The following is a 27804-nucleotide window of genomic DNA, read 5'->3' on the forward strand; positions in this document are numbered from 1 at the left end:
CTGCCCAGGACAACACAGGGCAACTACAGGAAAGAAAAAGGAAAGTTGGAAATCATGCAGTGGAGAGAGGTTTTCGATGAACCAAGGCCAGTCAATGCCTGGGGTTTCCAGGGCTTGAGGATTTGGACCCCTCATTTCCCCAGAGGACTCGGGGGCAGGTCCTCCTTTTCATCAGGTGTCCCCTGCTCCTTCCCTCCGTTTTGCCCATCTGCTGGACCAGAAACCCCTTCCACCACCAAATGTTTGCTGAGCCCCAGCTGGAGCCCAGGGCACCTGAAGGCTATGGGGGGAGCTCACTGAAAATGGGGCATGGTCTGCTGAGGCAGAGCTGGCCTCCTGGTGTGCTGAGAATCTTCTGGGCTCAGGAACTTCCTCACTGTGGCTCCTTTTTAAAAAATAGGTTTTATGTTTATATGTTATAAAAGCAGCAAACAGTAAAATTGAACAGAAAATGCAGAGTCCCATGTACCTGCCGTCCGCGAACACTCCCAGCTTCCCCCACGATCAACATCCTCCACCAGAAAGCGCATTTGTTATAACTGATGAACCTACACTGATACATCATTATGATCCAAAGTCCATAGTTTACATCAGGGTTCACTCTTGGTGTTGCACATTCCATGGGTTTGGACAAATGTATGAGGACATGTATCCACATTATAGAATCATACACAGTATTTTTACTGCCCTAAAAATCTTCTCTGCTCCACTTACTCATCCCCTACCTCCCAGACCCTGGCAACCAGTGATCCTTTTACTGTCTCTGTAGTTTTACCTGTTCCAGAATTTCTTAAAGTTAGTATCATTGAGTAAGCCATCTTTTCAGGCTGGCTTCCTTTACTTAGCAATATGCATTTAAGGGCATGTTATGGGTTTTTTCGTGGCTTGATAGCTCATATATTTTTAGCGCTGAATAATATTCCATTGTCTGGATGTACCATTGTTTATTCATCCATTCATATACTGAGGGACATGTTGGTGGCTTCCCAGTTTCGGAAATTATGAATAAAGCTGCTATAAATGCCTCTGTGCAGGTTTTAGTGTGGATGTAAGTTTTCAACTCATTTTGGTAAATACTAAGGAGCATGATTACTGAATTGAATGGTAGAAGTATATTTACTTTTGTACTGTGGTTCCTTTTTCAGCAGCTTTGCTTAGGTAGACTTTACAATAAAATCTCCCCATTTTAAGGGTACAGTTCAATAAGTTTCTTTTATGGTCATGCTCAAATTTTAGAATATTTCTGTCACCTCAGAAAGTCTCCTCATGTCTCCTTGGTGCCATTCTTCCCTCTCCCCTACCCAGCCCCAGCCCCTGGCAACCGTTGATCTGCTATAGTTTTGCCTTTGCTAGAACTTCATATAAGTGGACTCATACAGTATGTAGTAACCGTGCTTTGAGATCCATCTGTGTCATTATATCTACTAGTAGTCTCCTCCCCATTTGCTGAGTACTGTTGCACCGTGTGGATGTAACTGCTGGTCTATCCGTTGCCCAGTTGATGGATATTTGGGTTGTTTCCTTTGGCTGGGGGTGACGGCTGTTTTGAATAACGCTGCTATGAACATTTGTGTATAAGCCTTTGTGGGCGTGGCTTCTTTTCAAAGCGGGTGCTGGACACCCTCTGCCCCACTGCGGCCCGGAGTGAACAGGGGATGATGAGAAGTTGGAGTAGCCCCAAGGGGAAAAGAGGAAGGGGCATGAGTGTTGAGGCACCTCAGTCAGTCCAGTCAGGCCACAAGGCTGCCAGAAAACTCCCCTTGACCTTCCCTTCCCAGCTCCGCCCCGCCAGTTGCTCTGAACAAAAGGTCAGGGGCCGGGAGAGGGAAGCCAGTGGTGTTTATTTCCTTGTCTCCATGGTGCTGGGAGAGCTGCACCAGGTCTGGAGTGTGGGGGGCTGCTGGCATGAGCTCCCTGGGGCCACAGCCCCACTGGTGTTATTAGGAATATTCATCAGAATGACATCTTTTTCAGCAGCTCATTTCCGGCCATTTCCATCTTCCTTCACCTTCCACGGCCCATCCAGATCTAGGGACCTGGTCACCTCCCTGGGGCCCCAGACACCAGGCCCCTCAGCGCCAGGGCCCTTTAGTGGGTCTCCGATGGTTTTGCATGTGTCATCTCTCATGATCCCCACCCCGTGAGGCAACAGGAGCAGGCTGTGTTCGCTCCCTCTGCACACCTCGGCTCAGAGAGACTGAGAGGTTGACATAGAGTGACCCACCCTCACACATGAGCCCCCCGGCGGCTTCCCTTTCTACCCAAAGGTCTGGCTCTCAGTCTTAGATCAAGAGAGGAATCCTAGAATTCCTTACAGCATAATAAACAACTAACAACTCAATGGAAGTTTGATTATTCATATATAATGTGTACCAGGTACTGATCAAAGAACTTTACAAATATTAATTTTCTCCCTGTAACTACCCTAATGAAGCAGGTACAATTATTACCCTCATTTTATAGGTGAGGAAACTGAGGCACAGAGAGAGTAAGTAACTGGCCTGGAGCCACACAGCGAGGAGGCTGGAGAGCCAGGGGTTGGCCCACCCTTCCAGCCGCTGCCCTCTGCTGCCCAAGGATTTTTTGTTTGTTTCATTTTCCAGTCATTAATTTTCTTAACAGTTTTATGGGGGTAGAATTTAATGGTATAATTTAAAATTCACCCACGTAAAGTGTACAATTAAGTGATTTCAGTAAATTTACAGAATTGTGCAACTATTACAACAAACCAATTTTAGAAACATTTCCCCATCCCCTCCCCAGCCCAAAAAAAGATCCTTTGTGTCCATTGGTCACTGTTTCAACTTCCAACTGAAGGCAACTTCTAATCTACTTTCTGTCTCTGTAGATTTGTCTTCTGAAATTTCATATAAATAGAATTATGCAATATGTGGTCTTTTGAGTCTGGCTTCTTTCAGTGTAATATTTTTGAGGTTGATCCGTGCTGTAGCATGTGTCAGCACGTCGTTCTTTTTGTTGCTGTATAATATTCCATTGTGTGCCTATTCCGCATTTTATTTATCCAGTCACTAGCTGATGGACTTTGTGGGTGTTTCCACTTTTTGGCCATGGCGAATAAAGCTGCTGTATTTGTGTACAAGTCTTTGTGTGGACATGTTTCCCTTTCTCTCTGGGTACATTCCTGGGGGGGGAGATGTTGGGTTGTATTGTAAATCTATGTTCAGCTTTTTAAAAAACTGCCAAACCTTTTACACGAGGTGCTGCAGCATTTTCCATTCCCATGCCTGTGGCTTATATTATATAGAGAATGAGGCCAGTGTTCCAATCCTAGGGCCACCCATACAACCAGACTGAGCCTAACTAGAGCCCTCAACTGTCTGGTCAGTAGAAGGAAGCCCTCAGACCAGCACTGGATTGAGCTGAGCCTCTGCTGCTCGTGATGGTCTGAGAGACAGGTAAACAAGAAGTTAGTTGTTCTACTTTCTACTCTAAAAATTGCCCTCTGGGACCGAGAGCACTTCTTAGCAGGAAATGAGCCGAGTGACTATTAAGCCAAAAGAAAAAATAGAAACACATGAATGGAGAAGCCAAGAGCAATCTTGCCAAGGGAAGAAAACCAACCTGAGAAGGCCGAGGCCTTGGGAGGCCCCCTCGGGCGCCTGGGAGTTGGCCCGCAGGTCTCACTCTCTGGAAGCCTTTTCCATCTTCCTCAGGGGCCCAGAGAGAGGATGGTGGGTGTCGGGGGGAGGGCAGACACCTGGGAAAGCCATCAGGCCACTCCTGAGCCAGGGCTCCGAGGAGGAGGCAATGTGGGTCCCCAGAAAGACCTCTAGAGCCCTGCGACCCTCCAGGGAGGGAGTCACAGCCCCCTGTCAGCCAGGACGGCTCCGAGCCCTGCTGAATCTCCATCTTGTGCTACATGTTGCTCTAAACAGTCATTCTTACTAAGATTTGAAGTGAAGCGGTTTCGGCGTTTCTGGAGGCAGCTGTAAATGAGAGGAATCTAACCCTGGCACCGGGTAAGTGTCCAACAAAGGTACCTCTCTCCCAGCTCCCTCCCCGACCTGTCGCCTCCTCAGACAGGGTGTGGGGATGACGGGGTATTGCTGAAATACAAGCCCAAGGGGCCACCACAGAGGCCATGGCGTGGACAGGACAGAATGGGACGCTGCCTGCCTCAGCTTACTGCTGAATCGCATCCACTCAGACCACGGGTCATCAGACCTATTTGGAGCCTGCCATTGCCCTGGGGAAGGCTGTATAATGGCCCAGAGGTGTCAGGCCCTGGGGCTTCACCAGGCACATGCTCAGTGTGTCCTGCCCCCACCACTGGACACAAGCAATGTACAAAGTCCGGGGACTGTTAGTAGTGGGGTGATTTTCCCAAATTTTGTATGATAACAAGACCACGTGGTACCAGATGGCACCCAATAAGCGCGGAAGCTGATACAGGAGATATGAAAGTCATCACTTCTGCACTCAAGTAACTCAGCCTCCTCAAAGGTACCAGAGCCTGAGGCACTGAACTGGGGGGAACAGTGTCCCCCAAAATTCTTGTCCACATGGATCCTGTGAAGGGGACCTTATTTGGAAATAGGGTCTTTGCAGATGTAATGAAGGGAAAACGAGGTAATACTGGATTCGGGTGGTCCTAATCTAATGACTGGTGTACTTACAAGAACAGGGAAATTTGGACAGAGGCACAGAAAAGACACAGAGGAGATGACTGTGTGAAGACAGATCCAGAGGCTGGAGGGATGCAGCTACAAGCCAAGGAACTCTCAGGATTGCCAGCAACCCCCAGAAGCTGGAAGAAGCAAGTAAGGATTCTGCCCTGAGCCTTCAGAGAGAACATGGCCCCGCCAACATCTTGATTTTAGACTTCTGGCCTCTGGAAATGGGAATAAATTCCTGCTGTTTAAAGCCACCCAGTTTGTGGTACTTGCTACAGCTGCCTTAGGAAATTAACACAGTGACTAAGAGCTGGGGTCACATTGCATGGAACACTGTATGTGCTGGGGGTGGGGGCAGAGAGGGCTGCGTGGGAGGAGGTGCTTTTCCTAGTTGTGTCTGCTGCTTGGGCAGGAGGCCCAAAGAACAGAACAGAACCTACAGTTCAGCGTGGCTCATGGCAGACTCGGCTTTGATGACTCATGTGTTATCACTTTGTGTCCTCCATCGTGCCTAGAACAGGTACTGCACCCAGAGGTGCTCAGGAAACATCCATTGGCCAGGCTGGCCTGGTCTCTCTTGCTCTGTGTCTCTTGAGCACCAGAGCTGTGCCGCCTACACAGTCCTTGCCACCCGCTGCTTTGCCCTGTATTGTTCATGCACTTTTCTTGCTCCTTGGGGGAGCTTCTAGACCAGAAGGGCTGACCTGCATTTTTCACTACGCCTCACCCACCTGATTCCCCGTGTTCCACATGTCATGGTGCCTGCACACAGTAGGTGCCATTAAATGCTTAGTGTTTTTGGATGAGTTCGGCATGTGAGGAAACAGATGGGATTGGCTGGCTGGGCTGGAGAAAGCTACCCCAGCTTTACTAAAAAAGGAATTTAGAGGCTGCTGCTATTTGCCGAGTTAGCAGAGAAGCATCGGCACCTCTGAAAGTTGTCAATAGGGATTCCTGCTTACTGAGGCCATGCGCTGAGCCCATAATCCCCGCTCCAGAGTGCGGCTTTATCCTGAGTGTGACCTGAGAAATGAAATCCCTCGGCTCTCACCGGCGGCCAGGGCCGTGTTAAGCCAGAACCAGAGGTTCAAGCCATGAGAGGGATGAGCATCTGTGCTCTGGGTTGTACGCACCATGCTACACACCTGGGTCTCCTTCACCATGTCGCACGTAGCACAATACCTGGAAGTCAGTGTCAGTGCCCGGGGCTGCAGGCAAGGCTGGGCTGAAGCTGGCAGTGCCTTCTGACCACCCATCCTCAGCCTGCCCCATCTCACTAGCAGGCAGCTTGTCCTGGGCAGGGGTCCCTCTGGGATGAACTGTAGTGACCAGCCCAAGGAAAGTCCTTCAGGCACGAATAGGACATTACAGCCTACCTGGCCCTTCACACGAACCCAGGGAAGTCTCTTCACTCGGCACTGCAGGGTGAGGGGACATCGGATAGCCAAGCTGGACCGGAACCTAGATCCCTCCAGGCCCATGGAGCCTGGTCCTTTGGTCAGCTACCCCCAACCATGAGGCCTCAAGGGAATCGTTTAAGTGATGAGGGTTTGCACTGAATGGCACCATCCACAACTTGACACTGAAAGGTCATCCACTCAAAGGGGCTCTGAGTGTCGACCACGCCTGCTCTGGGTGGCCTTCAGCCCACACAAAGACCCGGCAGCACTGGGGGGTGCCTGCTGTCCAGCCGGGGCCACCATCCAAGGGACGTGTTGGTAGCTCTCCTCCCTTCTCCCGTCCACAGGATATGCTCACCTGGGCAGCTGGTGAGCTGGAGAGCCGAATGTGACTTTCCAGGCCAGGTCTCCCCAGAGACAAAGGAAAGCCTAACACCACACGGACTGTATCGACAACACCAAGCTGGCAGCTGGGCATGAGGGCCATAGGGCCCCCAAATCACCTGGACCTCTGCTGACTCATCTGCATCTGGTGTGAGGGCTTGAGCCTCGGGGCAGCCCCAGAGCACACAGAGGCAGGCTGGGTTCCAGACTTGTGGCACTGATACGGTCACGGGACACCAGAGTGTGGAAGGGTGGGTTCCCCCAGCGGAGCTCACCTCCCGGCCCGGCCGGGACAGACAGTAGGATGGGGACTTTCCAGGAGAAGTGGCTGGAGTTCCCGGCTTCCTGAGAGGAAAAATAGGGGATGGGCCCCCCCCAGAGCAGCCGGCACATCCTGTCCACGGGGCTCACACAGCTGCATAACAAAAAAACGCCGCCCGCAGTGAGCCTCACTTTCCTTCCACGGTGAACTCTCTGCTGCAGCCTGGTGGGCTGCGTGGTCCTTCTCAGAACGACCCAACTGCTTGTCCTTGGGAGCCAAGACCCCCATCTGAGCTTAGCTGCGATCTCCAAAGCCGAGTGGTGAGGGAGGCCGGCGTGGGCTCGCAGACTGCCCTGCACGGGGCTCCCGGGGACCCATTTCTAGTGCCCTGGGGGATGTTGGCTTGCAGAGCCGTCTGCTAAGAGCCTCTGGGTCCCGGGCAGGAAGCAGCATCTCAGAATCTGACCCTGGCAGGAGAGTGGGGGCTAGGACAGGTTTGGAAGCGGGTGGACGGGTTTATTCGGCGGGGCTGTCTTGTGTCACAGCTGAAAGGACTTCAAGGCCAGTTCAAGCCTAGACCAGTCCCTACCCTGAGGAGACAGAGGTGAGGTCTGGAGAAGGGAAAAGTCCTCTTTCCAAACAGGTCCTGGCTGAGTAGTTACTGACGGATTACCCCACCAGGCCGGGGCCTCCGGCCCCTCAGCCTCAGTTCACACAGCGGAATCCTCCCTTTGCCCTCGCCCTGCCCTATCCGGCAGCAGCCTGGGAGGCCTGGCACACCCCAGGTCCTTCGAGGGAAGCGCCCCTTGTTGAGCCCCACCAGCCCGGGGCTGTAAAGACAGTGCCCCACACTGTCCCCCATCAGCCCGGGGTCAGAAAAGGTCGCCACTAACAAATGCGGGAATGAGCCACTGACACGGACTTTCTTGGATGACTGGAGGTCACAGAGTGGCTGGTGGGTCACAGACCTGCGGCGCCGCGGAGCATCAGTATCTCTGCTGAGGTGTCCAAGTGCCAGGCCGCCAGGGAGGAGGCCGGGCTAGCAGTGGGCGAAGCCACTCCGGAGTGGCAGCTTCCACCTGTGACCCCCCACCAGAGGATCAGCCCCCCACGGGCACCTGCCAGCTGTACCCTCTCTCCTATGTCGCAGGCTGGGGGCGGGAGGGAGCGGCCCAGAGGAGAGAACAGGGAGGAGAGAGAGGCCACGGCAGCCCATCGCCTCGCCACCTGCTCCTTCCTTCGGAGGCCTTCGTGCAGTCAGCAAGGGCGTGGAGCCCCGCGTGGCCCGCGGGTGTGAAGGCCTGGCGGCGAAAGAGAAGAGGGGCGGCTTGTGCTGGGGGCTGAGGCTGCCCTTGGGGCCCGGATAAGGCAGAGGGGGAGGAGGAACTAGGTTCTCGTCCCCGGAGCCGCCTATTTCCTCTCACGCTGGCACCAGTGGAGGGGAAGGCGGACGGCCTTTTCGGAACTGGACAGCTGACGAGGTGCGTGAGACGCGGGACAGACCAGGCTGAGCGCTCCCACCCGCCCTGCAGGTCCCGGCACTGGGCAGCGGGTGCTAGAGACTCTGAGGGCAGCAAACACCAGCCTGGCTGCGGCAGAATCCCTGAGGGATCAGGGTTGGCTCCTGGCCCCGACGGGGAACGGCCTGGGGTCCTTACCCCACATCCTCCTTCCAATCCTCTCTGTCGAGCAGCACAACCCAAGGGACAACAGCGGTTGCATTGTCCTAAAAACCTGTGTTTCCTTAAAAACTAATTCTGAACATGAAGACTGTATCAAAAAAACAACAACAACAAAAGAGGCATTCTCTGCTCCATTAAACAGCCCTCATCCACTGAGAGTTTCCTGAGCACTGCACCGGGCTCAGACCCGTATGCCGGGGCAAGGGGGGCGGGGAGAAGTCTAAGGCACTGGCCCTGCCCGGCATAGGGCTCCTGCTCCCGGGAAGGAGGCTCCCACTGGGGGAAGGCCAGTGAGCAAATCCAGATCCTGAGGACAGGGAAGGCCTGGCAGCATCCACCTCTGGACAGACGGGGCCCTTCAAGTAGCGGCCGAAGAGCATCCAGCCCAGGCCTGCCGTGAGAAGGAGGGGCACCTCAGCCACAGATGTCCCTGAAGGATGCAGGGACACCTGTGCTCAAAGCTGTAACGGTGGACATCGGCCCTATGGCCCGAGGCCCAAGGAGGCCGTGGTCTGGCCAGGCCTTCCCTAGGAGAGGAAGAGAGAGGAAGACATGGGGACTGTCAGGCCATCTACACACCAGAGGCAGGGCTGGGCCTGACGTCTCCCTTGAGCTCCGACACTTGGGAAGGCACCGTGCTTAGCACCTGGTAACCGGAGGTGGCTGGGCCAGCCCACCTAGCCAGGCTCTCCTGGGCACCCACTCAGCATCCCTCTACTGGGGACCCTACCAGGGCCTGCAAGCCTCCAGGAGTCATGGTGACTAGAAACTCCCACCCAAACCCCAGGTTGGCCAGGCCCTCCCTCCCGTGCTGGGGCTGGCAGAGCCGGTGGGCACAAGTGGGCACAAAGTTTCCCCGAGCGCTCCCCATCTCATGACATCCTGGGGGCTGGGCTCTCCCCGCCACATCCACATGGCTGGGACAATTTAGGCTCCAATTCCTATGGTGACCTTGCTCTCTGCATCTTGCAGGATTCCATGAACCCACAGGCCTGAGAAAAAGGAAAAAGGCAGTACAGGGGTCCTATGACCCGGGTTCCACCCTCCCTCCCTTGGGAATAGAGGTTCTGGCCCTACAGGTCCAAGCCTGCACCTCACTACGTGCCCCTCCACAGGAGAGAGTCTGCTGGCTCAGGGACAGCACAGGGCTTGGGGGCGGTCAGAAGAGGCTGGGGGCAGCCTGGCCAGGCGCGTCGTGGTCCCGGATGTACTGTAAGATGTCCGTCTCGTCCATGGCTTGGATCTGCTGCTGCTGCTTCTGCTGCCTGGCCGCAGCCTCAGATGAACCCGCGCTGGGGGGAACAGCTGGTTTTCTGAGTAGCGCTGGCTTAGCTGCCACCGGAGGCTTGGGCTTGGGCTGGGGCTGAAGCTGGGGTTTGGACTCAGCCCCCAGGTTCAGAATCTGGTCCAAGTCCTCTTCGATTCTAGAGAACCAGGGGGAGAAGCCCTGAGCACAATCTCCTGCAGAAGGGACGAGGTGCCCCCTGCCAAGGCAGGCACCCCTGCAGGGCACTGGGCTCGGTCCCCCCGCCTCCCAGCCTCGCCCTTCCACCCATCCGCCCCCGGGGAGGAACTGTGGGGCAGGGCTCTCCTTCCCTGCAACCCCGCAGCCCAGCGCGAGCAGAGCCGGCCCCTTGGCAGCCTCTGCTGCCAAGGACTGCTTTTCGGGTGACCCCACTCCAGACAAGCTGGCTCCTTTAGGTGACTTTCCTTCAACCCTTCAAGAAATAACAGTAACAGCTGCCACATACAGAGCTCCTGCTCTGGGCCACGCACTTTAGACCCATTATCTTTTTCTCTCCTCAACAACCCTTGGGGAGGTATAGCGCAATCTTCACCCTGCAGACGCGGACGCTCAAGTCCTAGGAGGCCGAGCCACCTGCCTGAGGTGAAAGCATGTGGCCGGCCTGAGTTGGAACCAGTAAGTCTGACTTGAGACGCTGGGATCTCATCCAGGCCAAGTTCAGCCAGAGAAAGAATGAATGAGGGGCTCTAAGCCATCGTGGGGTGGGGTCTGCCGGCCCACAGTGTCCCCTGGTGGGCCACCCGGGTGCTCGTTAGACACGGCCCACCGAGGGCTGAAGCCGGCCTCGGCCATCACCCACCAAGACTCTGCCACGCCCCGGACCTCACAGCCTGTTGGTGGAACTGAAGGGCGCAGCAGTGTGACGGTCACACAGGACCAGCCCAAGTCCTGAACAGCAGGAAAGAAAGGCAGCCCTGCTCTGCCTTCTGCCCGAGGGAGCTCTTGCTGCCAGTTCCTTGTGCAAGGACTCAACTGCAGACCAGACTCACAGCGAAAAGACCCATTCAACCCATCCCCCGACCCGCCCACCCAATCAACGTTGGGCTGGGTACCTACCACGGCCGGCCTTTTCCGCATCCGTTAATTCATTTAGTAATCACAAGACACTGTCTGGTAGCAGATGTTAGCTCCATTTTACAGATGTGAAAACTGGGGCACAGAAAGACGAAGGCCTGCCCTGGGGCCCACAGCTAGCTGGGGACAGGGGAAGGAGGGCAACGGCGCTGCAGGCAGAAGACCGGGGGGCCTCGCGCAGGCCACTTGGCCTCTCCAAGCTTTGGTTTCCCATCTGCCAAATGGGAACAGCAGCATCACCGCACAGGGTTACAACCCCGTGTACAGAGACACGCAGTGCGGCAGGCGGAGTGCGGTTCCCTCCCTCATCCTGCTACTCCTGCAGTGGCCTCAGCCCACCCCACCTGCCTGGTCCTCCGTCTCCCTATCTGTGAACGGGCTCCAGCTCAGACAGCAGCACGGCTGCGTAAAGGCAGGAGCAGAGGGGAGGCACCTCTGGCCAGAACAACTCCTGGCACCACAGGGCCTGGCAGAGGTCTACCTGAGGGTGGAGGTGCCCTTCCCGGAAAGGGCTGCCTGCCAGGTAGCAGCTACCGAAAGGGAAGTGGGTCACCCTGCCTGCTTCCTGGGTCAGCCTCCTGTGACGGGGCACAGACCCCAAGGGGAGACTTCAGAGCCTCCCACGGACGGCAGAGAAGTGAGCAGAAGGTGTCCCTCCACACCCGGAGGGATGGGCCCAAGCCAGGCCTTGAAAGAGTGAGTTCCAGGCAATCCCAGGAGGCACCAGCCCGGGACAGGCTGCTCCTGGGAAATCCAGCTCAGCTGTGTCCCTGTTCCTTCCAAGTGGCTCTCCTTCCTCGAGCCCCCCCTGGGGCAAGTGCTGACTTGTCCTGCATCCTCCACTGGAGGCTGGGTACCCAGGAAAAGCTCTGAGGGACTGAATTATCCTCCAACAGGGGCCCTTAGGGAAATAAAGCAGCAGCTAAAAGCTTGTGTCGGAGTTCAGGATTTATACTGCTTGGCAAAGCGATGACTCTTTGGAGCGAATCAGGAGCTGGATTTGCTCTGAGGAGGAGTGTGGGGCAGTCACACCCGGGATACAGGTGGCCACACAGCATCTCTTGCCAAGCACCCTATTTCCAACTGGGCTCCCTGAGTCATGGGTAAAAACAGGTCCCACTGACACAAGGTCCAGCTCCCCTCTCTTGCAGGCCCTGCAGGTGTAAGGTCAACCGCCGAGGGGCTGGAGCGAGGTCTGAAGATCCCAGGTCCACTCCTCTCCCCCAGGTCCCTGCAGAACTTGACTAAAGACCAAAACTGGGGCCCCAGAGCAAGAGGGAATGGGGGCTTCTCAGACTCCATACCCGGCTCAAGGGCCCCTCCATGCTGCCTCAGGATGGCGGATGGCAGATGCCAGTGATGGAATAAAGGGATGATGAAAGCACTGATGGATGGATGAATATTAGGAAGTTTATCATAAGGAAGCCCGATTACCGCCTGGATAGTCCCAGGACACATACAAAGAAAAATAAAATATGGCTCCTGCTCTCAAGAGGGTAATTCTACCAGATGTCTGGTAGAGCAAAGGCAGGGTCGCAGGACTCACGTTCTCCAAGGCAGTGGCTCCCAGAGAGCCCCGTGGGATGTAGGAGGCCTTACAAAGGAAAGGGTCCCAGGGGCCAACCGGAACGTGAAATGCTGCGTAGCATCGCCCTTGAGCCACGCGTGCCCACACACTAAAGGCTTGGGAAGTCCTGCTTAACCCGGCCATCTGGCCACAGAAAGCCTTTGAAGGTAACACCTTTCAAACCCCCCAGACCGGCGTTCCATAGAACACGGGCTGGAAAGTGCCAGTGTAATGGATTTAATATAAACAATGTCCAAAGGTCCCACTGGTTCTGCCCCGCTAGGACATGCTGAGTCCTGGAAACGGCAGAGGCTCCCCGGGGCTGACCTGCTTCCCTGGGCCTCAGTGTCACCCCGAAAGCACATAACAACAGTCCCAGCTTCTCCCAGGGAGTACTGCTGCCTGGATGTCAGCGGTGAGGACACAGGATGAGCGTGAACAGCTGCCAGGGGCCGTGGGGAGATGTAACGACAAGGAGCCGTCGCCGTGACTCAGGCTCGGCGGGCACTCGGAAGGCTAACAGCCCGCGGTTGCTAACGAGGGGGGCTGGTGACAGCCTCCCGGGATCGCATGTCCAGCACCACGTAACTCTTCCTGGAAAGAGAGAGCTCAGAGTCCCGTAGACGGCCAGGCTCGGCCTGCCTCCTGGGGACACAGATGATGCGATGCAGGGACGCACAGTGCCCAGCGTGCTGAGGAAGCAGCCGCAGGAGCAGAAGCCCAGGGACAGCCTGCCGCCCCGGGATGGGAGGCGGAGCTGCCAGCCTCTCCTCCTCCAAGCGCTCAGAGTCCTGGAAGGGTGGGAGGACGGGACACAGGCAGGCTGACCTGGGTCCCAATCCCCGCCTGTCACCTGGGAGCTGGGGTCTTGGGCCAGTTACCTCTCCCACCCTCCATTTTCCGTAAAAAGGAGATAATAGCGCCTACGTGGAGGGTGAGGGTGGGAGGCGGTGCTGCTGTGAGGGTTAAATAAGAGAACATGTAAAGAGCCCAGCACCCGGCTTGACACACGGCACACACCTCGCGGCGGTCAGGTGTGCACACGTTCTGTCGATCGACCTCCACATAACCGGCTAAGCCTCTCTCCCCTCCATGAGGCCTGCCGATGGGTACCTGCCACTGCCCAGAACATCTGCACTTTGCTCCCCCGACGGGAGCTGCGTGCTACCAAGTCAGTTGTATATATCTGTTCCCAAACCTGTTTATGCCAGTTATACTTGCTCGCGCAATTACATCATTTATTCTTTATATACACTGTTTGTATACATGAAGTCCTGTCTTTCTAGAACCTGCTGAGCTGCTGACGGCCCCCCACCCCACCCTTTCATCGCACCCCATCTGCTGCCTCCTGGCCAGCTCCCACCCACAGGCTCCTGCCTCTGATGGGTCGGGATTCCCTCCCTCGGAGCCCAAGGATGGTGCAGCGCCCCCAGACTGGATGGATCCCTGGCTCTTTCCAGGCCACTCTCAGACCTGGTGAAGCAGCACTGGGGACAGGTGGTACCTGAACAGCTCCTCGGAGGCCTCCCTGCAGCCTGGGCGGGACGGGGGTCCTCCACTCCCGTGGGCAGCTGGCAGCAGTAAGGGGTCACCCAGGGGGACGGCTCCGCCGAGGTCAGGATCGTCAAACAGCTTCAGGGCTGCAGAGGGGTCAGAAGAAGTCCTAGCCTGTCCTCGGCTGCCTGCGGGGTGCAGGGTGGAGAGAGTCTGGCCCAACCTCCTGGCACAGCCAGGAGAGAGGGAGCAATATGGTCACTTCGGTCTGCAAGGCAGATTACGGAAGTACCAGAGGAATGGGGCCACGTGGGGCAAGAGACAGGTGCTCACGGGGGCCTGCAGCCCTGGCCCCCGCCTCCCTCCACGCTGGGCCAGAGCCACCTGATGGCACCCCTCCCGGTTTCAAGTCCTTGCGGCCTCCCCACTGCTTTTAGGAGGAAACAGCCTCTTCAGCTCACACCCCGGGCTCCCCATGGCCCCGGCCAGTTGGATCTCTTAGCTCAGCCCCCAGGGCTGCACCCCAGTCTTCCTACAAGCGCTCACTGAGTGCCAACCGCCGGCCCGGGGCTGCCAGCTCTGGGATGCAGTGGAGCAGACACGGCTCTGACCACAGCCTCTGCCTTCGAGGAGCCGGGGTCTACTCCCCACCCTCTCCCCATTTCCACTGCTCAACGCTGCCCTTTGTGAAAGGTAACTGCAGCTTCTTCGCCTGGAATATGCTTTGTCAGCAGCCCTGGCAAACTCCGCTGACCTTTCAGGATCCAGCTCAGGTACAGTTCCTCCACCTGACCCTCACCCAGGAAGCCTTCCCTGGGGTCCCCACAGGCACGGACGTCCTGCTCAGACCTGTTACAGGCCCAGGCTAGCCTCTAATGGTCAGGAGATGTCCTGTCTCCCTCAGGGAGGCCCTGAGGCCAGAACTGTGATTCACTCATGCAGGTGTTCTTGGCCCCAGCACAGTGCCTGGCCGTCAGTGGGCGCCTGGTGCCAGCTGAATTAATGGGTGACATCAGTTCCCTACCCTGGATGCAAACCCGGGCAGGGGTAGGAAGGGTCAGATCAGGCACGAGTGTGGAAGTCCCAAGGCTGCTCAGCTTCCCTGTTCCAGCTCTGCACTGGACCCTCCCTCGGGGTCTCTGCAGGGGACACAGAGCCTCTTGTTAGACTCCAAGTCATGCAGAGTCCCAGCAGGCCAGGGGCTGGCCAGCGTCCACTCTCCACCTGGTGCCCACATCTGGCTGCAGAGTTAACAAAGGTACTTCTACACCAGTCACAACCCACACTTCTCAAAGAAGCAAAGAAAACTACTCTTTGCTTCTGAGGGATGATTAGAATAAACATACAGCCCTGGAACATTCGAGGCTATGGGGACACAAGGTGTGAGACTAGATTTCTCCAGCAGAAAATCTCTCCACTGACTGCATCTGCATCGTGTTAACACATGAGCCGTCCTGCTCACGTGTGGGGGGTCCAAAGCCGCTTGCAGAGGTTGGCTGGGTCACCCGGGAGATACCGAGAGTGAAAGGAACACCCCCAGGGCTCTACTTACAGTCCCTGGGGGGTGCGTCCTCTGCAGGGCTCCGGGGAGAGGGCTTCCTGCCCGGGCCAAAGAGCCCCTCGTCGGGGTCCACCTCCTCATCAAAGATGGAGAGACAGGGCGAGGGTTTGGGCTTCACGGCCACTTCCTCCGGGCGTTTCTTGGGCTTCTTGGAGCTGGGGAATCACAGACAAAATTCGAGGTTAGCACCTCTCACAAGAGCTCTGCTGGCCAGCCACACAGGCACTGGGCAGGCTTGAGCTTGTGTCGCAAAGGAGCTTTCCAAGGAGCGACAGTGAGCTGGGGACACGCTGCTACGGAAGCAGCCCAGCCCTGTGCCCAGGGAACGGCCGCTGTGGGGTGTGTGGCAGGCAGGAGGCTGTCTGGACTACATAACTGACTGCAGACGACTCCAGCCCTGAAGGGCCAGCAGCACGGGCCACAGGCCACAGGACGTGCCCTCCTTCCGGAGCTGCAAGGCCAGACCACCTCAGCACCCGGGGGGCCAGGCTCATTACAGAGCCACCGACAGCCGCTCGGACACAGGGATGGATGCACATGAGGCTGCACACCGCAGGGCCTGGACCCAGGGGAGAACAGAAGGCAGCCTTGGTCAATGCTCCCGTTTCCACCCACACGTCCCCCCTTCCCTTGAGCGGTCTAACCTCCGTCGTTCTAGAAAACACTTCAGTCCCACTGAGCCAACCTCACCTCCTTCAGGAAACCCCTCTGGCTACTCAGAGCCCCAGTCGCCTGTGCACCCCTCGGGTCCCTTTGCGTCTCATTCATCGACTGGCCAAGGTCCTGATTTGGGCCAGACACTGCTGCGGGAAACCAGGAGGGGACTCGAGGAAGCTTCTGGGCCCCGGGAGGGCTTTATTTCCTGATCCGGGTGGTGGTTATGTAGCGGACATGTCAGCCTTCAGGGACGTGAAGACTGCAGATCTACATGTGTCACTGGAAGTTATAGCGCCAGTAAATAAACAAACTTGGTTTTATTTTAACAAGGTGATCCAACCCCCGCTGGTGGTGCCTAAATTAGCCATTTTAAGGTTTCTGCAAACAACAGAAATAAGCTTTTAACCGGAAGTGGGGTTTCCGTGCGCCTGTCTGCCTGGAGGGCCATTCCACTGGACCGAGGTCACCAGCTGAGCAGTTAAACTGCGCTGATACCACCATAAACAACGCACAGATTAACCAGCAGCAGATAAAAATAGCAGCAGGGTGGCTCTGGGTGTAGGAGGCCAGGGTGCTCAGAGGTGGCCATTCCCACGGTCTGGATTTAGATGTCTGCTAGAATTTCAGGCTCCCGGTGGAGGTGGGGAGAAGCTAGGAAAGGTGAAGCTGCACCTGCTGGAAGGGCGCGGAACCAACACTCCTCGGCGCTCAGGCCCGAGGCCCCAGCGGGAAGCTCTCTCTCAGCAGACGAGGAAATGGTGGTTCAAGAAGCTGGGTGTCTGCTCAAGGCCACACGGCAGGCAGGGCCAGGGACTCAATGGCCACACCCCAGTCCCTGCACTTTTCTCCATTTTGGGCACAAGCCACATGGGTTCAGGCCACAGGCCACCAGGGCCACACCTCCGCTGTGGTGCCATCCCCAGGCCCTGCCTATGGTGCTGGGCAAGGTGAAGGGAGCCTGGGCTTCTCCAGAAACTTCGTGTGCGCTTCCTCATACGTCTTAAGGAGTCAGGGGGTTCTGCTCTTCCTGGGATGTCTTCCCTTTCTGCTTCACAGACCAGGCAGAGACAGCGCCACTCTAATGACCCCTAGTAAGTGGGTACCGACGAGGCCCTGGCCTTCAGGGCAGGCCAGCTGGAGATGGCCATAGCCAGCCGAGACCCGCTGAATGAGAAGCCCAGCGGCAGGCCCCGGGAGCTGCTTGTGTCCCTGTGGACTGTGATGACCAGCCGTGTTCGGGAGCCACTGGACCAGCCAGGGGCCTGCAGGCTGTCCCACGGCTGTCCCTCCCTTACCCGTTGCAGCCGCCCTTTGCGTGGCTCTGTTCCTGCACCCGGCAGGGGCTGCAGCAGTGAGGGGTGGGGAGCCCCCAGCAGGGAGCTCGCAGCCAACGTCCGCAGGTCCACCCTGCTCGGAACCGGAACCGCCCGTGGGGAAGGCACACACACACCTTCCCCAGCAGACTGGCCCCCTGGGGCAGGGGCTGGGGGCTTCCCACCGACCAGAAATCAGAGGGAGCACAGAGAGACGGGAGGGTCTGAAGAACAAAGGAAGTGAATGGACAGACGTGATTAATTATCTCCGGAGAAGCCGGGCAGAGATTTCAATGATTTCCCCTCTCGCACCTACTTCTGGTTCGGAGAGCACAAATGAGGCCTGGCCTTCCTGCTATGTGAGTTCTCCTCTCAAATCGGATGAATGTTCCTGTTTTTCTCCCTGGAGACATTTTTTATCTTCTGTGTCTTGAACTGAGATAAAGCGACTCTACAGCCCATGGGGCTGCTCAGTCAGGCATCATCTGAACCCCACCCCGTTCCTCCCGGGCCATCCCGTCTCCCCGACTACCCCCCGCCCGTCTGGAGACAAAGAACAAGAAGGAACGTGGAGCTTTGGTGGCTGAAAGCCCCAGGGTCCTGTCCTGGTTAGCCCCAGATTCTGTCTCCGGGGACTCAATAGTGTGCCTGGTCCAGAGCAGATGCTCAATAAATATTAGACGAAAGAACAGATAGATGGAGGGGTGGCGGAAGGATGGACAGACAGACGAACGGATAGATGGACGAACAGGGTGACAGTACCTCTCTAATCCAGACTTATTTCTACCTCCTCCCCCCAGGGAGGGGGGAAAGGGAGTGGAGAGACAGGGGCAGCCAGCATCGTCTCAGACAGGGGCCTTCCACCCCGTGGCTCCTCCTCCAGGGATCTCGCAGGCACCCCAACTGGTCTCTCCAGCAGCCCCTCGGCCCTCCCGTAAGAAAAGCTCATCCTTTTCACTCGGAGTGACTTCTATGAGCCAGTGCTTGGGAAGTACCTCCCACGGGCAAGAACCTGTGCTGGGTGATGAGGGCACAGACGTGAGGAAGACCTGGCACTGTCCCCAGAGGCTCACAGCCGAGCAGGGTCACAGGCATACGCCCGTCATCACCACAGGGCACTCATTCCGTGATAGCCGGAGCCCAGAGGAAGGAGCCAACGCAGCCTGAGGGCTTCCTAGGGGAGGTGGCGTAGAGGTGGGCAGTGACCTGGGGGGCTGAGGGCAGAAGACTGACACAGGCAGAGACCCTCAATCTGTGAGGGGCTGCGGGACTGGGCACCACCGGGAACCCAGTGCCCCGTGGAAGCTTTGCTCCTGGTCCATGGAGAAACGACCAGGGCCCGGACTGGGGAAAATGAGAGCAGGGAGGCCGTCAGAAGGCAAAGTGCTGATAAATGTGGACTGCTGCAGTGAGCCGTGGGCACAAGGGACAAGTGTAGGACTGTGCCAGATTCTGACTCAGGGACAGGACAGGCCTTTCAATGTCAGGTGAGTCACTCAGCCTCCAAGCCCGTTCCCTCCCCTCCCTCACACGTCGTGTGAACGTGGACTCAGACCGCACACACGGCTACAGTCCTGGCGCCCCCTCTGTACCCCCCCAGCTCCTTTCCACCCGCATCCACCCGGTTGCCCGCAGCACACACCACCCAGCTCTGCTGTGCCCGCCACCAGCACACCCTCCGCACGGAGCCATAAAGGATGCCCCCCTTCTCCCTCCTCCAAAGGAAGGCTGGTACGATCAGACTCCTGTCACCAGGGATGGGGTAACTGAGCATCAAACAGTGGGGTCTGCAATGGACGGAACCGCAGCTCCGGACCTTGTGCAGGTTCCCGCATAGCACGGGTTGCAGGAGGTCGGGGTTGGGGGGTGGTGGGGGAGGTCCCTGGATGGGTGCAGGCACATGGAACCGTGCTCCTGCAGTACACACGCATGTGCACGCACAGACGTCAGCTTTCCTGCTGTGTGTGCCTGACAGAAGACAGATGTCCGGGACAGGCCACATTCTGCAGGCGGGCGGGGAGCGCACATGAGTGAGAGGCGGCAGGTGCCACAGCTCACAGCTCTGAAAGGCCAAGGAGCAGCCCTGCTCCACGGGGCTCACGCAGCTCTGGTGACAGGGACTGACACGAGAACGTCCGCCCCTCCGGCCACCCAAGGGGCTTGTGTCAGTGTTCCCGGGTGCACCTGCCCCTGTGACACATCCCCGATGGGGACCAAGGGCCCAGTTCCTGAGTGCACTTGAGTTGCAGAGGCATCTCCTAGACTAACCAGAAGACGGTGGATCCTTCTGAAGCCAAGACTCACAGACAACATGACTGTTACCTTCAGAGCCAGGGCGATACTAAACCAGACACGGAAATCAACTCTTTTCCAAGCATGTAACGTTCTTGCTTCAAAATACAGCACTTTTCATTTTTTAATCTTAAATTCACTTTTTCTTCCCATTAGCAAAAATTCTCGGAGTGCCAATAAATGAACTGGTGACATTCATTCCAGGACAATGTGATTTGCAGCAGCACTAGGCAACGGGCTTTCACCACGACCCGATCGCAAGAGTCGCGCAAATCACGGAGGAGAGGCATTCACCCTGTGGGCCCACACCAGCCTCGCTGGGCCAGGGGATTTAGGGGAGCAGCGGAGGAAGGGTGAGCAGGGTTGGGAAAGCTGTGCTCCAGGCAGAGAGAAGACCCCTGTGAAAACGCTGAGGTGGGAAGGGCTTGGTATGTTCAAGTGCCCAACAGCTGGACGACAGGTGCATGGAGGGAGGAGGGGGAGGGTCTGAGGGGAAGTCGGGCCACATCCCACAGGGCCGGGGATGGGGGCATTCTGACCGGTCCGAGGGAGGACCCCCTGGAGGGGGATGCAGGAGAACCTGTGTACGACCCCAGGCCAGTCATTTCACTCTCTGAGTGTCTCCTTATCTGTTCAGTGGGAATAAGGAATGATCTGGAAGCTGCAAAGTGGAGCCCGTATGCTGCTGAGGTGGGCAAAGCCGAGGCCTGTGATCACAGGTGCTGCTTGAGGATGTCTAGCTCACATTGTGTTTCGACCCAACTGACTTCGTTCTGGGCTCTAAAAAGTAAACTGGCCAGTCCAGGTAGCTGCCTTGGATGCCCATCATTTGCTGTTTTCCCAGAAGTCACACTCTCAACAGCCCCAGCCTGACTCTCCAGGCCGCTGAGCCCCACCCCGAGGGACCAGGACCTCAGGGACCTCTCTCTCTTCTCAGCTTGTGGGGGAGGCCATTTCTCCTTCTCCGCACAGGGGCGGCCCCTCACCTACCACGGCAGCAGCACCAAGAAACCAGGGCGGCCCGGCTGAAGGGGCTCTGCCACCCCCAGCTTGAAAGCAAAGCCCCCAACCCCGATCACACCCACAGCGGCCCCGACAGACTGTATGAACAAACAGGCAACCACCAGGCCAGATGCAAACAGAACCCACAACCTGCAGCCACCGGCCCAGGAAGCCGCACCGCAGTCTCTGCAGCTGTGGCCCCAGTGGCCGGGCCTTGATTGGTAACTGCCGGCTTCCCTAGTCTTTACCCTGCTTCCCACTTATCAGGCCCAGCGACAGAGGCAAATATGCTCCCCCAACCAAACACACAGGCTGCAGGCCACCCCACTTCTCGTTAGGCCTCTGGCTTTCGCATGCCTATAGTCTCCAGTCAGGCGGACCCGAGCCTTCCCCCTTTGCCACCAGAAATCTTTCCCGCTCAGTGCCTGCCTGTGAGTTTCTGCCCAAACGCAGGTGATGGTGGCTGAGCCCCCCTGCTATGGCCTGCTCTGAATAAGTGGCCTTTGTGTGTTCTCATCTGGGTGGTCTTCGTTTATTCCAACACCCCCAAGGAGACTCCAAATGCTGACGTGACCAGTGGACGCTGGTGGTCCCTGCGGTGAAGAACACCCATCCCCCACATCACCCGCCATGGAGAGCAAATGGACCGGGGCTGTGAAGTGGGCACCTGGCACAGGTGGGGTCTCGGTCTGGGGGTGATGGGGTAAGTCCTGGGCCAGTAGTCAAGATGGAGCAGCTCCTGCTTGGACCACGCCCCAGACTGTGTGATCTTGGAAAGGTTCCTCAATTATAGCCACAAAGACGCTGGAGGTGAGCTAAAGGCCCTTGTGTGCACAACACACGATGCTGATATTTGCATGACAACAGGAAATGGAAAAGCTGCCTTTTCCATTTCAATTGTGTACTTTAAACACCCAAGGGCTTTTTCAGAGCAAAGTAAACCTGAAGTAGTGATAACATCATACAAAGGAAATTTCCTGTACTTCACCCCGTTTTACCCTTACAATCACTGGGTCTGGACTTTAATTTACAAAGAGAGAAACTGTGGCTTTTGAGAAGCTCAGCAACCCCCCCAGGGCCCACCAGCTGCTAAGTGGCAGAGCTGGGACTTGAACCTGGGACAGTCAGCCGCTAACCCTGCTCTGGGGTGACGACACATCTTAGGTTTTCCTGCTTTGCCATCCAGTGGCTTTCAAACCACGCTCAGGGGCCCTGACCTTCTGCAAAGCTGCCCAGGGCCGCCACAGAGGTGGGCTGAGGCTGAGGGGCAGAGATCCAGTCCCCACTCCTGTCCCAACCGGGCCAATTTTCCTTCTGTCTGTTTTATATATCAGGGTCCTGTATGAGATTTCTCTAGAACCAAAGCGTCTTGCTACTCAATTAGAAAAGTGGAAGGCACTGTTCCATGTGTTCGTCCCTGACAGTTCTATTCACTTAGGATAGACTCTGTGCACTGCCGTGGATGGGGAAACCCATGCCTGTAGGGGGTGCTGTGGTCACCCCCAACGGTAGCTGATGCTACAATCACCGTGACAGCTCTAGGGTGAGACGAGGGGGCCCACTGTGCCCCCTGCATGTTCCTTGTTTGGACCCAGGATGGGCCGAGGCTAAGTGCTGCGCGTGGAGGTACAGCGCGAGGCCGCCAGCCCTGGCTCACAGCCCCAAGAGCGATCAGGAAGAACGGCCCTCCAGCAGGAGACGAGAGGGAGACCCGAGAGACAGTGGTGGGCCGGGGGCTGAGAGTAACAGGAAAGGCCCCCCTGAGCCCGCCTACTGGAACCCCTGCTAGTGGCAGAGCCTGGCGGCTGGTGGACCTGCTCTCTGTATCACTGTCCTCCTGCTTCTCCAAGACTTCTGTTGAGCTCGGTTTGGGGGGCTCCTCAAACATGAATTTGCCTGTGGAGCGCGCCAAGAGCTCGTTAAAACACAGGTTCTTGGGCCCCAGCCAGGCTCGAGGGGGCCTGAAGTAGAATCTGCATTTCTAACCAGCCAGGTGGTGCAGAATTCCCGGCTGGGTTCTGCTATCCTAGGTGGGGGCTGGAACCCTAAAGGGGCCCTAAGCCCAAGAGGGACAGCCGGGATACTCAGCAAGAGGCGTCCGAGGAGAAGCAGCTCCTGGGGCCCCTCATGAGGTGGGGTGAGGCCAAGCTGTCCCCGCAGAGCTCCTGTCCTTGGGGGTTGCCTCGCTTCTCTATCTTGGAAATGGTGGTGAGGCGATGGCTGACCTTACTGTGGTAATCATGTCACGCGACGCAGGTGTTTCGCATCATCACATTGTGCACCTTAACCTTACACAATGTCACACGTCAATTTTATCTCAATAAAGCTGGGGGGAAAATAAGTAAATCTTGGGTTAGTAGATCTGGGGGCACCTGGCAGCGTGCCAGAAGTGTTCAGAACCACAGAATCATCCCAGAGTAGCAGTTCCGTCCAAATAGAGGAAGCAAGATATTTTTATACTAAAACACATACGGTTATTTTATGAAAGGTCAAGCAAAATTTGTATAAATATTTATGACAAAACACATGATTCACGTTCCAAAGAAACGTCCAGCTTCACCACTTGAGGCCACGGCACAGGGCCCTGGGTGCTGGTTCCCCCTCCTCTGAGCAGACAGCAGGAAGCCCAGTCTTACAGGAGAGCGTGTTCCTGCAGGAACCAGCCTGTCCCTTGGGAAGCTGAGGGTCCTCAGGGACCTGGGGCCTGGAGGTTGGGGAGCTCCCTGGACACTGGGGGAAGAGGAGGGGGCAGCGGGCCTTGTGGATGGGCAGGGTTTGGAAAAGCAGGGAGGACTTCCCAACACAGGGGAATTAAGTTCTTAAAGACCCCTTCACTGGAGAGGCACAACCAAGACCCCCCAGCAGAAGCTTTCAGGACCTTGCTCTGGGTCAGGTAACTGGTGGGGGGGGGGGGAGGAAACTCAATAGAATAAACACTCCATACATGAACAAGTTCTTTCGTTGCCTGTAATAGCACAAACCTATGGAAAACACCACAGTGTCCCCCAGCAGGGGCCTGGGAATGCCATTTACAGCACATCAGCCTGATGGACTAGCACCAAGTTAAGAATGTACAAGTCTATTTATTGATCCGGAAAGACCCAGTATGTAAGCTGAAGAAAAGGAAATTATGGAATGGCGCACATAACACAGTTCCATTTTGGTAGTAAAACATGAATATCCAAAAGTGTACACCTTTCATGATGAAAGGGCTTTTAATGGTGTTTTCAATATTTCTATACTAATCATACATTATTTGAGTTACAATTTAAAATGTTCCTCGCAGAGTATTTCCAGCAGAAGGCAAAACTATTATGGGAGAACTTCACCTTTCTCAGGACTGTGACGTCTCTAAAATAGAAAGTTAAACGTGAAAACTGTGTTCCACGTGGAAACCGATCGTGAGGACATTCAGTGCAAGAGCAGAGTGCAAAAAGGCATGTGTACTATGTCTGTGGTCACATGGACTGGGCCGGGACAGGGACACACAGAAATCCCGAAAAGAGGAGCGCATGGGATTTGGAGGTGGTGAGGGCTTTGTCTATCCTGAGGCACTTTCTAAGGGTGCAGCAGTGCGTCCTTCCCTAATCAAAACCAGGTTTTACAGACAAAGGAAAGCCAGGCTTTGTGCCGTGGCCCCCACCCGCCCAGCAATCCCACAGTGGAGAAACAGCGCCCCGGCGCGGCCACGGCAGGAAAGGCCAGCGCCTGCCGCCTGGAAACGTGGCCGCTTGGGGAAGGCCGGCATCCGGCTCAGATGGGCGCTCGGGAGGTGGGGGGCTGGGAGAGCAAGGATGCCGCAGCCGCAGCCACAGCCGCAGAGGAACTGAGGGCACAGGATGGAGAAATATGCACGCCAAGCATAAGTCTCCTGCAAAGAACAGAATGTTCCTCACCAGAGGGTCGGGTAGGCAGCTTTGTACAAAGAAGTCAACAGGCGCACCTGGGTGTCCCAGGAGAGGCCAAGGGGACACCCTCACTTCAAGGCAGGGCCCTGCCACACACAAGGCACTGGCCAAGTCCCCGCACAACTCCGTCCTCAATTTTCCCATCTCTGAAGGGGGGATAATCCTAGGGCCCTGCCTGCCTCCCAATCTGCTGGGAGACTGGAATCCAGGGACAGGGCAGGGAGGTGACACGAAGTCCTGACTCTGCCATTTGGGGCTGGATGAATTTGGATGAGCTACTTGACTCCAAATGTCAGCTTCCTCACACACAGAATGAGCCCGATGCCAGAACCCGCTTCCTAGGGCACCATTTCCCAAACCAGACCCACAGTGGATCTGGAAAGCAATTTGGTTGAGTCATGACCTTTAAAAAAAAAAGAAATAGAATGGAAAATATCTATTCATGTAAATGCTAATCAGTTCCTGGCATTTAAAAAACTCTCAAAAAATGTTAGTTGTTATTATTCCCAGTGTAGACAACAGCACTGACTATTGTCACATTGGTATTAAAAGAAAGACTGGCCGAAGTTCAAAAGCCTCCAGGATCCCTTTTAGGTGCTCAGCTCTCCTCGGATTCAGAAAGGAGGCCCCCGAGTGCAGAGCTGGGGATGGCGCTGGGGCGCAGGGGGTCCCCAGACAGCCAGCACCTCACCCAACCATCTGCTACTGGAGTAAGCAGGGGATTAAAGGCGGCCCTTGCCAACCCCAAAGAGCGTTTTCCTACCCAAAAAAGGAGCTGCTTTGCTAAGCATGTCCTTTAGCCAAAGGCTGGCACAAACCACGCAAGCCCATAGCAGTCTGGCAGCAAGTAACATGTGGTTACTCAGACCAACAGAGAGGCTGAGTTCAAACAAATGCAGCCCAACAAGGCCCTCGGGTCGCACAAGGCTGATAAGGAGCGGCCATTACGAACTTCTCCCGACATAACCTCGCTGTCACTCCCACAGGCCACTGACCCCCTCCTAGGACAAGGCCAGTGGGGGTGGGAGGTGCTGGAAGGGCCTGACACCTGGCACCAAGGAGCTGCAGGACCTCCGGCTCCGGCCCCCGTCTCCCCGAGCCCCTGGGATCTTTCCTGAGTCTGACTCCTCGTCCCCTCCAGGCTGGTCTCACGGCGACCCTCAGCCACATGTCCTCACGTGCCCACCCTCACACACCCCACTAGGAGAGGAAGGCCTGCGGGTGGTGGGCAGTGCTTCCTGGACTGTATTTTTCATGCTGTTTAAGGTGAACTTGTCCCTGCCTCATTTCTCTTTGGCTCTAATTTCTCTCTGGAACAGGACCTGCGAGACAGGCAGAGAGAATGTCACTCTGGGTCTGTGGTCTGTCCACCCCTGCAGAGGTGGTGGGGCAGAAAGATGGGGCCGTGACGTCTAACTCACTTAATTTTCACGAGAGCCACAAAAGATGGGTGCTGTCATTATCCTGCTTTCCTTGCAGAAAACTGAAGGAAAGGGGTAAATTGCCGGGATTCTGGTCCAGGGAGTCTGGCTCCGCAGTCCAGGACAGGACCCTGAGCTCGGTTTGAATCCCAGTACCATTATCCACCAAGCCGTCTGACCTCGGGCAAGGCACCTGGCCTCTGCAGACGTCAGTTTCTTTAATCTGTCAAATAGCATAGTAACAGCTAGCGCGGGGCAGGCTGTCAATGAGACACAGTAGACAAAGTGCAAAGTACAATGCCAGGCGCGTATTAGGGCTCAAAATCAACAGTTCCCACCTTGTTTCTTGCTCATTTGGGCCACGAAGTGAGGGTCCTGGGAGGCGGGCTGAGTCTGTCGGGCTCCCCCTCAACTCCTTCTGGTCGGGAGGTCCTGCCCAACGCCTCAGCCTGTGCCCATCAGAGGGGCCTGGGGAGCAGATGTCTGGCTCTCCGGTCTCATCTAGCCTGCAGCCCCTCCCCCCAGCTCAGGGTGCTCCCCCAACGGGGGCTCAGGAGCAGCTCACTGACTGGCTAAAGGCAGGCAGAGGGACAGGGAAGGAGAAGGAACAGGAAGGTGACAGAATCAGGCCACCGAGGGGCCATCAAGACCACAGCTAGTTGCCTCTTCTTCTCCAGTGTACGTGTATGTGCACGTGTGTGTGCAAGTGTGCGCGTGTAAAGGAGACACAGCTTGCCCTGGGGCTCACTCTACCTCCTTCCATCACAGTCAGCAGCTTAGGGGTCACCAGTCCGCCCCAGCCTTACAACCACCTTGGGGAGGCAGGGCCAAGGTACACAGCCCTGTCCCCAGGGCAGCGGGACATGGCCCAGGGAGCTCCAGTCACGCATCACAAGTCACAGGCTGTCAGCGACGAGCTGGACTGAGAACCCAGGCCTCCTGGGCTGCTGAACTGTCAGGGGTGGGGGCAGCCCTGCCTGGTCTCAGAGCAGAACTGGGGGGCGGGGGGCCACCCTGTGAGCAGGGAGGGGCAGGAGATACCTGGGCCGAGCCCCAAAGACCCAGGTGATGTTGGCACGAGCAGAGAGACAGTTCCCTGAGTACCAGGCCCCCAGGGGCAATAACCCAGGGATACCGGTTTTCTCAGACTCCTGGGAGAGAGGGAGGAGCCTGGAGAAAGCCAGACGGGGGCCCACCCAGAAGAGGAGACGTACCGCATGATGCCCAGAGGGTCCAGGGCCTCCTCCACCTCCTCCTCTGAGGACTTCCCTGCATCCTGGCCCTTCTGGTCCAGCGTGGGGAGACCCTCACCCTCCACTTGGTCCTGCTGCTGGAAGAAGTCGAAAGCATCCCCGTCGTCCCCCCCTTGGCTGTCTGTGTCCAGGACAGAGAAATCTCTGCTGCTGAGATCCGCAGCCCCGGGGGATCTGGTACCTGTGGAGGGAGACAGAGAGGGTGCCTGACACCCACCGCAGGGGGACACGAGGAGGCACTTCCTGGCGCGCAAGCTCCTGTGCCAGCACCCGAGGCTGGGGGCTTCCTGCAGCATCCTGGGACCAGGATGGTGGGTCTGGACTGGGGTGGCAAAGCCTGGGGTGGAGCAGTTACAAGCGGGAGCTTCAGAAGACAGAGGGAGCAGTTCCTGAACCTCTGCAGCCCAGGGCCTGTTGGGACGACAGGCTACAGTCCATGGGCTGATGGCAGAAGCCAGCCAGTGTACGTGGGTTCCCACAGAACAGTTCCAGAAAAGTTTTGCAGTTGCGGAGCCCATCGGGAGCTCTGCCAACCACGGATGGAGACCTGCTCCGAGGGTCTGGGTGATCAGACTAGGAACTCAGTGACTGCAC

General features: G+C 56.7%; 1 protein-coding gene across 4 annotated transcripts in view; it reads right to left on the reverse strand.

The window, feature by feature from the left end:
* Positions 1-8837: 8837 nt before the first annotated feature.
* Positions 8838-27804, reverse strand: part of HS1BP3 (HCLS1 binding protein 3) — a 34805-nt gene continuing 15838 nt past the window's right edge. The window contains exons 4-7 of one of the 4 annotated variants that reach the window (XM_060116815.1): positions 27172-27391; positions 15356-15519; positions 13814-13949; positions 8838-9786 (exon numbers count right to left, since the gene is read on the reverse strand). In XM_060116815.1, the coding sequence (XP_059972798.1) occupies positions 9522-9786; positions 13814-13949; positions 15356-15519; positions 27172-27391 (785 nt within the window). In that variant the 3' untranslated portion in view covers positions 8838-9521. The other 3 variants (XM_060116814.1, XM_060116817.1, XM_060116816.1) reach the window with 3 other exon arrangements.

This window comes from Mesoplodon densirostris, chromosome 14 (genome assembly GCF_025265405.1).
Source record: "Mesoplodon densirostris isolate mMesDen1 chromosome 14, mMesDen1 primary haplotype, whole genome shotgun sequence".
NCBI classification, from domain to species: Eukaryota; Metazoa; Chordata; class Mammalia; order Artiodactyla; family Ziphiidae; genus Mesoplodon; species Mesoplodon densirostris.